This window comes from Erinaceus europaeus, chromosome 15 (genome assembly GCF_950295315.1).
Source record: "Erinaceus europaeus chromosome 15, mEriEur2.1, whole genome shotgun sequence".
NCBI lineage: Eukaryota > Metazoa > Chordata > Mammalia > Eulipotyphla > Erinaceidae > Erinaceus > Erinaceus europaeus.
The window spans coordinates 46,320,170-46,333,246 of NC_080176.1; the positions used below are offsets into that span (position 1 = coordinate 46,320,170).

Consider the following 13,077-nt stretch of genomic DNA (forward strand, 5'->3'; position numbering starts at 1 on the left):
CTAACAATTGTGCTATCTCTCCCCACACAAAGGGGATTTTGTATCTCCATATAAAAGGGCCAAATTATACTGAAAGGACTGGGAACAATGTACAGCCTCTGTAATTATGTATCATATCCAAAAGCAATTAGACATTTCCTACTTGCAGTTACAACCAAAATCCAGAGCTAAGCAATGCTCTGGTTAGGGGGGACTAAAAAAAAAAAAAAAAAAAAAAAAGTGTTAACAAAGCTACATAGTAACTAGGACACCTGAGAAGTATTTTTCTCCCCCACCACCAGAGCACTGCTCTGCTCTGGCTTTTGGTGCTGGGGATTGAACGTGGGACTTGAGCCTCTGGCATGACGGTTATACATAACCACTATGCAATCTCCCCTGCCCAATATTTTTATTATCATTGGGTAGAGACAGAAATTGATAGGGGGAGATAGGAAGAGAAATGAGACACCTGCAGCCCTGCTTCTCAAAGGCATATTTGGAGGTTCTAACAGGGGAGTTGATTTGCTCAGGTAAACTGTCCTGGCTCTCCAGTTCAAATGAAAGTAAAATATAACTTCTCATTTCTAGTCCTTGTGATCCAAAATTCATAGCATAGTATTTCCTAGCATTTTTGTTTAAGAAAAACAACAATATCTGACAACAATAATAAATTCAACAATGATAAGGGCAACAAAAGGGAAAAAATAGATTCCAGGAGCAGTGGATTCCTAGTCCACGCACTGAGCCCCAGCAATAACTCTGGAAGAAAAGAAAAAAAAGAGAGGATTTATTTTATTACACAGGAAATAGAGGCCAGAACAGTACTCTGGCATATATGGTAGCAGGACTCAAACTTACAGCCCCATACTTGCAAGTTCAGATCTATACTGATGCACCACTTCCCAGGCTGCCACTTCTCTTTGCCTTAGCTCAAGTATTTATTTTAAGACCTATTTGGACTGGGAAAATTGTGTAGCAATAGGTCACCAGACTTCCATATTTGAGGCCCAAGGTTAAATCCCCAGCACCCCCATATACCAGAGCTAGACAATATGCTGGCTTCTGTATCCCTGTCTCTCTCATGAAACCAAATAAATCTTAAAAAAAAAAAAAAAAAAAAACCCTTTTCTCAAACACACCAAATAGAAGAGAGCTATATATACCTATGTTCATAGCAGCACAATTTGTAATAGCTCAAACCTGGAAGCAACCCATGCCCAGCGATAGATGAAGAGCTAAAATAACTGGTATATATAAACGAAATACCACTCAGCTGTTTAAAATGATGTAGTCACCTCCTTCGTGTCATCTCCTTCGTGTCATCTCCTTCGTGTCATCTTGGATGACATCATGTTAAATGAGATAAGCCAAAAAGTCAAGGCCAACTACCAAATGATCTTGTAATTGGGATTAATAGCGATAGGGAAGGAGAAAAGTGAAACAGTGAAACGTGGACTGGTCACTGTACATTGCATCAAAGCAAAGGATTCTGGGGAGGAGAGAAGTTTGGGACCCTGGTGCATAATGAAATTATACCTGAGTGTCAATGACTACACTGTTAACCATTAACCCCCCTATCAAAATGAAAGAAAAAAACTATATGCTATAAATCTTGCTTTCTTTTCAATGATTTATTTGCTTAATTACTTTGTGTGCATACAGAGTACTGCTGTGTTCTAGCATGTGCAATGACAGGGATCAAACCTGGGACTTCACATATTTCTATTCATGCACCATTTCCTTGGCCACACAAATCTCTTTGTTTTCTTCATTCGAATTCGAATTTTTACGAATTCATTGGTATTCCACTACCCTCCCCCCCAAATACCACAGCTACTTGTAGACTGCTGTCAATCTTCCTGAATCCACTTTTGCTTCCCTCAATGTTTAAATTTCTCATGAGGGGCTCAGGCGGTGGTGCGTTTGGTTATACACTTATAGTACAAAGCACAAGAACCCATGCAAAGATCCAGGTTTGAGCTCCTGGCTACCCAACTGCAGGGGTGGGGGGTGTTTCACAAGGGCTGAAGCAGCTCTGCAGGTGTCTTTCTTGCTCTTTTCCTCTCTGCCTCCCACTTCCCTCTCAATTACTCTCTGTCCTATCCAATAAAATGGAAAAAAAGTGGCCACCAGGAACAGTGGATTCCTAGTGCTGGTACTGAATCCCACCAATAACCTAATAAATAATAAGTTTCCCATCAATTTCTGGTTGAAATTGTCCAGTGACTTTCCTTGTCTTTAAGGGAGGAAAATAAAAAAATAATTTAACTTGATCTACAAAGGTACATGCTTGAGTTTGGCCATATGGCAGAAGACACGAACTCTGAGGACAGAATGGAATCAACTATTTACCACCATCCACCCAACCCATAATATATATATATTTAGCACCAGAGCCTGTGTTGCCTCTGAGTCCCTCTTAGTCTGAGCTCGCAGCTCATAGTCACAGCTGAAAACACTTCAGGTCGCACTCGTTTCAGGACCAATCTTTTTCAAGTGGCATGACAGGATATCCCAGCCTCCCTTCAGAGACAGGGGCAGTCTCTGCCATAGCTGCTCTGTGATGAGGGCCAGATCCTGGGAAAGCCCACAAGAGGGCTTGTGATGACGTTCCTGATAGATGTGCCCAGTGGTGGTGCAGAGAGGGGTCTATTAGAGGTCTAGGCCCATCATGTGGGAATCCAAGGACTCCCTGACTAGGGCCCCAGGTGATGAGGTGGTGGGATATTGACCACCAGGCCATTATTAAGTGAGCCAGTCTCTTGCCCTTACCCAACTTTTGTAGGCTTCTCTTTATCTGATGACTGTACTTAGACTTTCTCCCAGTTGTTTAAGCATTGACTGTCATTTGTGAAAAGCAACTAGAATTAGTTTCTCTTTTAACAAAGGCATTTGAAATGGTTTTTAATTTTTTTTATTGTTTTCATTTATTTATTAGATAGAGACAGCCAGAAATCGAGATGGTAGGTGGAGATAGGGAGAGAGACAGACACCTGCAACACTGCTTCACCACTTGCAAAACTTTCCTCCTGCAGGAGGGAGGGACTGGGGCCTTGAACCCAGGGGCTTACACATTGTAACATATGCACTCAACCTGGTGAGAAGACACATGTGGCTTGTAGACAGAAAAGGGGTGAGGGAGAGATTCCAGGTGTGCCACCTCTTGGAGAGGAAAGGTCTAGGAAAAATGAAACACTTCTCTGAGAAATAGCACACTCCATCAGAAAAAGGAACATCAGAGTTATTGGGATCCCTGAGGAAGAAGAGAGGCAGAGAGGAGTAGAGAACATATGTAAGGAAAATTTAGCAGAAAATTCCAGACCTTAGCAATGTTCAAAATATAGAAATTCAAGAATGTGAATGCACACCAACATTTTTGAATTCAAAATGACACACATCAAGCCACATCACCATAAAACTATCCATAACCAGGGATAAGGAAAGCTTTTGTAGGCTTCCAGGGAAAGAAAGTCACATAAAGGGAGTCGGGCGGTGGCACAGAGGGTTAAGTGCACGTGGCACAAAGTGCAAGGACCTGCGTAAAGATCCTGATTGGAGCCCCTGGCTCCCCACCTGCAGGGGAGTCACTTCACAGGTGGTGAAGCAGATCTGCAGGTGTCTGTCTTTCTCTCTCCCTCTCTGTCTTCCCCTCCTCTCCCCATTTCTCTCTGTCCTACCCAACAACAATGACATCAATAACAAAAACAATAATAACTACAAAAAATAAAAAACAAGGGCAACAAAAGGGAATAAATAAATAAAAGAAAGTCACATAAAATGTAGAACCATCAAGCTTTCATTTCTCATCACAAACTCTAGAGGCAAGGAGGGAGTGGGATGGCATATTCAAAGTATTAGAAGATAAAAACCATTGGGGCCAAGTGGTGGCACACCTGGCTGAGTGCACACATTACAGTGTGCAAGGACTCAGGTTCAAGCCCCTGGTCCCCATCTGCAGGGAGAAAACTTCACGAGTAGTAAAGCAGAGCTGCAGGTGTCTCTCTGTGTCTCTTCCCCTCTCCCTCCCCCTCCCCTCTCAATTTCTCTCTGTTTCTATCCAATAATAAATAAAATATCAAAAAGCCAAAGAACTGCCAGCCACCCATTCTGTATCCTACTACATTATCCTTCAAATATGAGAGAGAAACAAAGATCTTTGCAAACATTCAGAAACTGAAGGAATTTGCCACTACCAACCCTGCCTTGCAAGAATTTCTGAGAGGAGTTCCACATAAAAAGAAGAAAAGGAATTCCAACTTTTAATATGACGGTATTAGAATAGAACCACCACCTGGCCCCTTGTCGCACAATGAAACACATAAAGTCCCAGAGTGCTGTTGTGTGAGCTTCCTTGCCAAAACAGTACCCCTGCTTAGACTGTTTAACCTTCTCTCACCCTTGGCCCCTTACCCTTCATCACAACCTAGATTCCTCTGGAAAGCCATCACCAAGACCCTCAGAGATGTAAGTACTCTTTCCCTAGACTTCAGTGTATGCAGGTCACCTATCTAAGTAGGTTGCATTATAGCAGTGATCCCATCCTGTGTCTCTCCGCAAGGCTGGGACCTCGACAAGGCAGTGGCTAATAGATGCCCAATATATTTTTAAGGAAGGACGTCACAATTGCTGTGGCATGCTTGGGTTTTAGAATAAAGACGACATGGTAATTTGAGAAAAATTTAATTATGTCTAGACTGCAAAAAGAATGTCCAACCCTGTCATAATTTTAAGATTTGAGGACATTTGCTATTCTAAAGTATATAAATTGTTCCAATCCATTTTTCTGATTCTCTGCCAGGAAAACTGGCTTCTCTGAAGGAAGCAAGCAAGCACGTATTTCTACTCTGTGTCACAGAAGTGATAGGGTGTACCTAGGTGCCAGGTGGAGCTAGTGGAAGTGATGGAAATGCAGAAGGCTCAGCATCAAATTACAGGAAAGAATGGCATCCAATTCCAAGTGTGCACGAAAAAGACTAGTGCACTCACCAACCACATGGTGGCAGCTTAGAACTGTGACATGGCCTATGGAACCTTCATACCCAGCAGCTTGCCAAGTAGCCAGAGTGGAGAATAGGAAATAATGGGAACATGGAGGAAGGGAGAAAGGGACTTTCTTGTGCTTTTTGCTGTACATGGTTTTATGATTTCTTTTTTACCTAGAAAAAAGGTCAGATGTACAGAAGTTTATGCTCCTCTACTGTAGGTCTGAGCAAAAACACACCGAACTTGTGTTGTTCTCAGAATCCTGGTCAGACTACGTAGCTCAGGAGATTTAAGCATGAAGTGGTTGTTCCCTCAGGTGGCTTCACTTCCTCTGTACCTCTTACAGGTTACTTTTATAGGCTATTTAAACACATTCTGGAGCTGTTTTTATTTAGTTAGTTTTATTTCAAAATGTGCAAAGGTGCATTTACTTTTGAGCCTAGACCTCTTGTTTAATTCTCATTTACTCCGCTTCTCAAATACACGTTTATAATTCAAATATATATATATGTGTGTGTGTATATATACATATGTACTTTATTTGTTTTGTTTATTGGATAGAGACAGAGAGAATTGGGGGGAGGATAGATAGAATGGGAGAAGGGAAGAGAGACACCTGTAGCATTGCTCCACTGTTTGTGAAGTTTGCCTCCTGTGGGTGGGGGCCAGGAGCCTGAAACCACATCCTCGTACATTGTAACCTTTGTGCTCATCCAGGTGCGCCAACACCTGGACTAATTCATATATTGTATATCAATATAAGAACATGCACACCGCTCTCTTCTTTCTCTTCCGGGGATGGTGTTGACAGGCGTTCGCGATGGTGCAGCGTCTGATCTACCGGCGTAGGCTGTCCTACAACACTGCCTCCAACAAACCCAGGCTGTCCCGCACCCCGGGAAACAGGATGGTTTACCTTTACACCAAGAAGGTCGGGAAGGCTCCCAAGTCTGCGTGCGGTGTGTTCCCCGGCCCGACTGCACGGGGGTTGGTGCAGTGAAGCCTAAAGTGCATAAGAGGCTGTCAAAGACAAAGGAGCATGTCAGCAGGGCCTACGGTGGCTCCATGTGTGCTAAGTGTGACCGTGACATGCAACAAGTGTGCTTTCCTTATTGAGGAACAGAAAATTGTTGTCAAAGTGTTGAAGGCACAAGCACAAAGTCAGAAAGCTAAATAAATGGAGCATTTTTGAGTAATAAAATTTTTAAAAGCCAAAAAAAGAAAAAAAAGAACATGCACACCAATAATCAGGGATCCAGTGCTTTGCAGCTAGCCTCACAATAGATGCTCAGTGCATGTTTGAACTGAGCTAAGAGAGAAACAGGTAGAAAGTATCTAGGAAAAGGAAGGGGCAAACACATTTTTCTTAACAAAGAAAAATTCCACAAGTGATGTAAGTGCAAACCCACCCTCGAGCATCCTATTGGGAGAGTCATGGAGGCCACAGAGGGCCACAAAGTGGAGATCAGAAAGCTGAGAGTTGTAGGGACTCACAGGGTCAGAGTAGAGGGTCATAGAGCAGAGAGTTACAGAAGGTCATTGTGAAGACTGTCAAGATAGGTGACAGTACATCGATTAGAGGGTGATAAGTCATTGAGAAGGGGGTCATGGAAGAACACAGTTCAGACAGAAGTAGGCTAAGAAAGCAACAAAGAAGGAGCGAAAGAACTGTTTGCTTCTGTCACCACAAAGCTGCTGCATCCAGGGCTTTCTGAAACTCCGGGTTCCATTCCCAGTTTCCATGTCACCATGTCCACACGCACTTCCAGCGATTTGAATGCCAGTTCTTATAACATGATTGTGAGACTTGAGGGGAAATAGAACATCATGAAGATCATGAAGATGACTGCAAGAAGGCCAGGTTTCTGAGGGAGAATATACTGTGTGCATTTTCATGCCTAGTATCTTGCACACATTAATACTGATGACAAATCCAGCCCCCCACCCAAAAGCTAAACATTGAACCATGTGAATGTAAAAAAAAAAAAAAGTACTGTAAATAATAAAAAGAAAGCAATACTTGTAGCAATCTATATCTGTACTTAAAAATTGCTTTTGTTAATCATCTGAAAATCAAGTTTGTCATTTATCAAAATCACTGAGTCCAACTCTCAGTTAAATCCCGTGAGTATGGAGCAAAGTATGCTAGATGATTGTCTTCATGAATCTTCTAACAATGAAAATAAGATGGTGATTCTAATAAAAAGGAAACAGGGGGGTTGATTTTAGCACTGCTCCTACCTCTATGTATTCAGTTGTAATAAAGCCGTTCCCTTCATGAAAAAGTTAGTATGACAGTGGCTTTCTCCTTCCTTCCCCTCCCCTTCCCTCCCCTTCCCTTCCCCCTCCCCTCCCCCTCCCCTCCCTTTCCCCCTCCCCTCCCCCTCCCCTCCCCTTCCCCTCCCCTTCCCCTCCCCCTCCCCTCCCCTTCCCCCTCCTCGTCCCCTCCCCTGCCCTCCCCTTCCCCTCCCTCCCCTCCCCTCCCCTCCCCTTCCCCTTCCCCTCCCCTCCCCTCCCCTCCCCTCCCCTCCCCTCCCCTCCCCTCCCCTCCCCTCCCCTCCGGAACAGGGGGAAATTGAGAGGGCAGGAATAGATAGCAAGTGAGAGAAAGGAAGACATTTTCATGACTGTTTCACCACTTGTGAAGCCTCACGCCTGCAGACAGGGACTAGGAATTTTAACCCAGGTCACTGTACGTTGTAACATCTGCGCTCAACCAAGTGCACCACCTGGTCCAGACAATGGCTTTTTGTGGTACCACTCAGAAGGGTCAACTTTTGTGGGTGGGAGGAAAGAGAGGAATTTCCAAAACGTTAAAAAAAAAAAGGAGCCAAAGTCAGTATATCAGGTATGTGAGAGAAATCTGTATTAGGTTTGCCAGGGACATAGACCATCCATAGAAATATATTCAGGGAGTTGGGCAGTAGCACAGCGGGTTAAGCTTAGGTGGTGCAAAGTGCAAGGATCCCAGCGAGCACCCCACCCCCCACCTGCAGGAGAGTCGCTGCAGGAGAGTCGTTTCAGGAGCAGTGAAGCAGGTCTACAGGTGTCTATCTTTCTCTCCCCATCTCTGTCTTCCCCTCCTCTCTCCATTTCTCTCTGTCCTATCCAGTAATGATGACAATAAAAAAACAAGGGCAACAAAAGGAAATAAATAAATATTTTTTTAAATCTTTAAAAAAAAAAAAGAAATACATTCAATAGTACCCCGGGCTTGGTCCAGTGGATAAAGTGGTAGACCCTTAAGCATCTGCCAGAGTGATGCCCTGTTCTTTTTCTCTCTATCTGAAGCAGGTGAATCTGTGAACTGAAGAGACATGACACCTTGGGGCTAAGGAAGAAGAGGTTTTTTCTAATTTTTAAAAAATTATTGTTAATTTTTAACAATTATTATTGTTAATAATCCTTTTCTAAGCCTCTCTCCCACCTGCAGCCTCACACATCGGGGTTTTCCTTTATAGTTACAAGACAATCTGTGACTGATACAGGATCAGGGGAAGGTTAAATATTTTTACAGCTCCGGGTTCATGCTTGAGCTTACATTAGAGCTCGGTGCCAGGTAGCAGCACACATTCTAGGTAATTAATGTTTTATGGCTCAGGGCCTAAGGTGGGGGTGGGGGTGGGGAGTGCTTTTACAATGCAGAGCTAAGCAAACATCAAGCTGGTACGGGTAGGGTGTCTGTAGAATGTCTTTAAGCCAGGCATCACATCTCTGTTCCTCTCATAAATTAATAACTCTTTACATAAACACATCTAACAATGTATAGTAAAAACAGATAATGTAGGGGAGGGAGAGATTACTTTGTTGGTGTCAAATAAGCTTTCCTACCTAGACTTTAGAATGTGAATCATAGCTAGATAATTGTGGGAGGAGTAGCGTTCTTGAAGTAGAGAACCAGGAAACAGACTCAGAACAGTGTGTTCAGGAGAGAGTGAGGAGAACAGAGTGGATAGAACAGAAGTTCACGGAGATGAAGGTTTAGATAAAGCAGAGCCATAGGGACTAGTGATTGCAGGGACTCCTGAGAGACAAGCCCAAAGTATCTTTTTTTTTTTTTAAATTTATTTATTGGGGAATTAATGTTTTACATTCAATAGTAAATATAATCGTTTGTACATGCATAACATTTCCCAGTTTTCCATATAACAATACAACCCCCACTAGGTCCTCTGTCATCCTTCTTGGACCTGTACTCTCCCCACCCACCCACCCCAGAGTCCTTTACTTTGGTGCAATACGCCAATTCCAGTTCAGGTTCTACTTGTGTTTTCTTTTCTGATCTTGTTTTTCAACTTCTGCCCGAGAGTGAGATCATCCCATACTCATCCTTCTGTTTTTGACTTATTTCACTTAACATGAAATTTTCAAGGTCCATCCAAGATCAGCTGAAAACGGTGAAGTCACCATTTTTAATAGCTACGTAGTATTCCATTGTGTTTATATACCACGACTTGCTCAGCCACTCACCTGTTGTTGGACACCTGGGTTGCTTCCAGGTTTTGGCTATTACAAATTGTGCTGCCAAGAACATATGTGTATACACAGATCTTTTTGGATGGATATGTTGGGTTCCTTAGGATCTATCCCCAGGAGAGGAATTACAGGGTCATAGAGTAGGTCCATTTCTAGCCTTCTGAGAGTCCTCCAGACTGTTCTCCACAGAGGTTGGACCAATTGATATTCCCACCAGCAGCGTAGGAGGGTTCCCATTACCCCACAACCTCTCCAGCATTTGTTGCTGTTACTTTTTCTGATGTATGACATTTTCACAGGAGTGAAGTGGTATCTCATTGTTGTCTTTATTTGCATTTCTCTGACAATCAGAGACTTGGAGCATTTATTCATGTGTTTCTCGGCCTTTTGGATCTCTTCTGTGGTGAATATTCTGTCCATGTCCTCTCTCCATTTTTGGATGGGGTTATTTGTTGTCTTGTTGTTGAGATTTGCAAGTTCTTTGTATATTCTGGTTATTAGCCTCTTGTCTGATGTATGGCATGTAAAAATCTTCTCCCATTCTGTGAGGGGTCTCTTGGTTTGGGTAGTAGTTTATTTAGCTGTGCAGAAGCTTTTTAATTTGATGTAGTCCCATAGGTTTATGCTTGTCTTAGTCTTCTTTGTAATTGGATTAGTTTCTCTGAAGATGTCTTTAAAATTTATGTGGAAAAGAGTTCTGCCAATATTTTTCTCTAAGTATTTGATAGTTTCTGGGTCAAGTCCTTGATCCATTTGGAATTTACTTTTGTATTTGGTTAAATACAGTGGTTCAGTTCCATTCTTCTGCATATTTCAACCCATTGTTTCCAACACCATTTGTTGAAGAGACTCTGCTTTCCCCATTTAATAGTCTGGGCACCTTTGTCAAAGATTAGATTCCATAGGTGTGGGGGCTTACTTCTGCGCTCTCAATTGTATTCCACTGGTCACTGTCTATTCATGTTCCCGTACCAAGCAGTTTTGATGACAATGGCCCTATAATAAAATTTGTGGTCTAGGAGTGTGATGTCTCCGGTTCTGTTCTTTATTCTCAAGATTGTTTTGGCAATTCTAGGTCTTTTCTGGTTCCAGATAAACATTTGTAGCATTTTTTCTATTCTCCTAAAAAATGTGCTTGGGATCCTGATGGGGATAGCATTAAATTTGTAGATGGCTCTGGGTAGTATACTTGCCATAGTATCTGTTTTTTTACCCTGGAATTTGGAAGGTCTTTACAGTGGGCAATGAGCTGGTGGAGGAGGCTGAACTTCTGAAAGGTCATGCAGTACATATTGGTTTGGGTATGATGAGTAGTTTTATTTTGTCTTTAGAATAAACAATAATAAAAAACAATACAAAATAAAACTTGAGCAACTATGCATGTATAAATGTTCAAACACATTATAGCCAAGACTCATCACACAGTTACAATTGGCTGATAAAGTAAATTAAGAGAACCCTTTTTGCTCATTTAAGATGTTACTGGAGGTAGGGTAGCAAAATAGCTCACTTGGGTAGTTTATGACTTTGCCATGTGTGCGACCCAGGTTCAAGACCCCCCATCACATAGCAGGCAGCTTTGGTGCTGGAATATATCTCTCTATCTCTCTGCCTCTCGCTCTCTTTCATTAAAAAAAAAGATATTACTGGGAATTTGGTAATGTGTGAAGAGGAAATATAGACATAAATATCTATTTATTTATTGTCATCACCAGGGTTTCACTGCTCTGGGCTGACTTTCCTCAGGTAGGCAGGCAGATAATAGATAGACAGACACCATAGCACTGAAGCTTCCTTCGATGTGGTGGGGCTTGTGGCTCACACACATGACAAAGCATGCATACCACCCATGTGAGCTAAACATTTTTTATGAGAGCACCACTCAGTTCTGGCAAATGTGGTACCAGGAACACACATCCTGTATTCTACTGCTGAGCTCTCTCTCCACCCAACCATTAGTTTATTTTTATTAGTATTTTTCTTTACATTTTTATTAGTATTTTTATGGTGACTACAAGATTATAAAATCATAGGGATATAGTTTCATACCATTTCCACCACCAAAGTTCTGTGCCCCTCATCCTCCAAGGATAACCACTATAGTTATCCCAAATTTTTTCTTTTTCTTTTTTTTTTTTTAATCTCCAGGGTTATTGCTGGGGCTTGGGGCCTGCACTACGAATCCACTGCTCCTGGAGACTATTATTTTCCCTTTTGTTGCCCTTGTTGTTTATCGTTGTTGTTATTGTTGTTGCTGTTGTTGTTGGATAGGACAGAGAGAAATGGAGAGAGGAGGGGAAGACAGAGAGGGGGAGAGAAAGATAAGACACCTGCAGACCTGCTTCACCGATTGTGAAGCGACCCCCCTGCAGGTGGGAAGCCGGAGGTTCCAACTGGGATCCTTACTCCAGTCCTTGCATTTGCACCGTGTGTGCTTAACCCGCTGTGTTACTGCAGTTTTCCCAAGTTCTTAGATATAAGTTTGCTTTTTTTTTTTTTTTTGTGATAAGTTTGTATGTTTCAGCTCTTTATATTCCATATATGAGTGAAGCCATTCCAGTTCTTGTCTTTTACTTCCTAATTCACTAAGCATAATCACCTCTAATTCTATCCATTTTGTTCCAAAGTATACAACATTTTTTTTTTGTTTTTTTTTAATTATTGAGTAGTACGCCATTTAGTATATGTCCCAGGTTTTTTTTACCTAGATATCTGTTGATGGACATTCAGGTTGCTTTTTAAAATTTTTTTTTATTTGACTTATTTTCCCTTTTGTTGCTCTTGTTGTTTTTTATTGTTGTTGTAGTTATTATTGTCGTCATTGTTAGATAGGACAGAGAGATATGGAGAGAGGAGGGGAAGACAGAGAGGGGGAGAGAAAGACACCTGCAGACCTGCTTCACTGACTGTGGAGCGACTCCCCTGCAGGTGGGAAACTGGGGTCTCCAAACCATATCTTTACTCTGGTCCTTGCACTTTGTGCCACCTACACTTAACCTGCTGCACTACTGCCTGATTCCCTCTAGTTGCTTTTATGATTTCACAGTTGTGAGTAAGGCAGCTATCAACATGGGGTTAGTTATATCCCTTCAAATTAGTGTTTCCATGTCTTTTGGATCATAAGATATTGCCATTCTTCTTCTTATTTTATTTTAAAATATGTATTTATTCTCTTTTGTTGCCCTTGTTGTTTTTAATTGTTGTAGTTATTATTATCGTTATTTATGATGTCGTCGTAGTTGTTGGATAGGACAGAGAGAAATGGAGAGAGGAGGGGAAGACAGAGGTGGGAGAGAAAGAGAGACACCTGCAGACCTGCTTCACTGCTTGTGAAGCGACTCCCCTGCAGATGGGGAGCCGGGGCTAGAACCGCGATTCTTAAGCCGGTTCCTGCACTTTAACCGCTATGTTACCGCCCGACTCCCGATTCTTATTTTGTATAAAGATTTTTTAAGTTATATTATTTATTTATTTATTTATTTACTTATTTATTTGGTGCTGGGTGGGACTTTCTTTTTTTTTTAAATTTTTATTTATTTATTTATTTTTTATTTAAGAAAGGATTAATTAACAAAACCATAGGATAGGAGGGGTACAACTCCACACAATTCCCACCGCCCAATCTCCATATCCCACCCC

The 13,077-nt window shown here is 42.0% G+C and overlaps 1 protein-coding gene and 1 pseudogene across 1 annotated transcript in view; both read left to right on the forward strand.

The window, feature by feature from the left end:
* Window positions 1-5,746: 5,746 nt before the first annotated feature.
* Window positions 5,747-6,205, forward strand: LOC103111627 (large ribosomal subunit protein eL34-like; annotated as a pseudogene).
* A 506-nt stretch (window positions 6,206-6,711) lies between these two features.
* The window catches only part of MEP1B (meprin A subunit beta), a 71,469-nt gene continuing 65,103 nt past the window's right edge, over window positions 6,712-13,077 (forward strand). Inside the window, exons 1-2 of the mRNA XM_007520962.2 lie at window positions 6,712-6,762; window positions 10,667-10,739. Of these exons, the coding sequence (XP_007521024.1) occupies window positions 6,712-6,762; window positions 10,667-10,739 (124 nt within the window). The remainder of the gene's footprint in view (window positions 6,763-10,666; window positions 10,740-13,077) is intronic.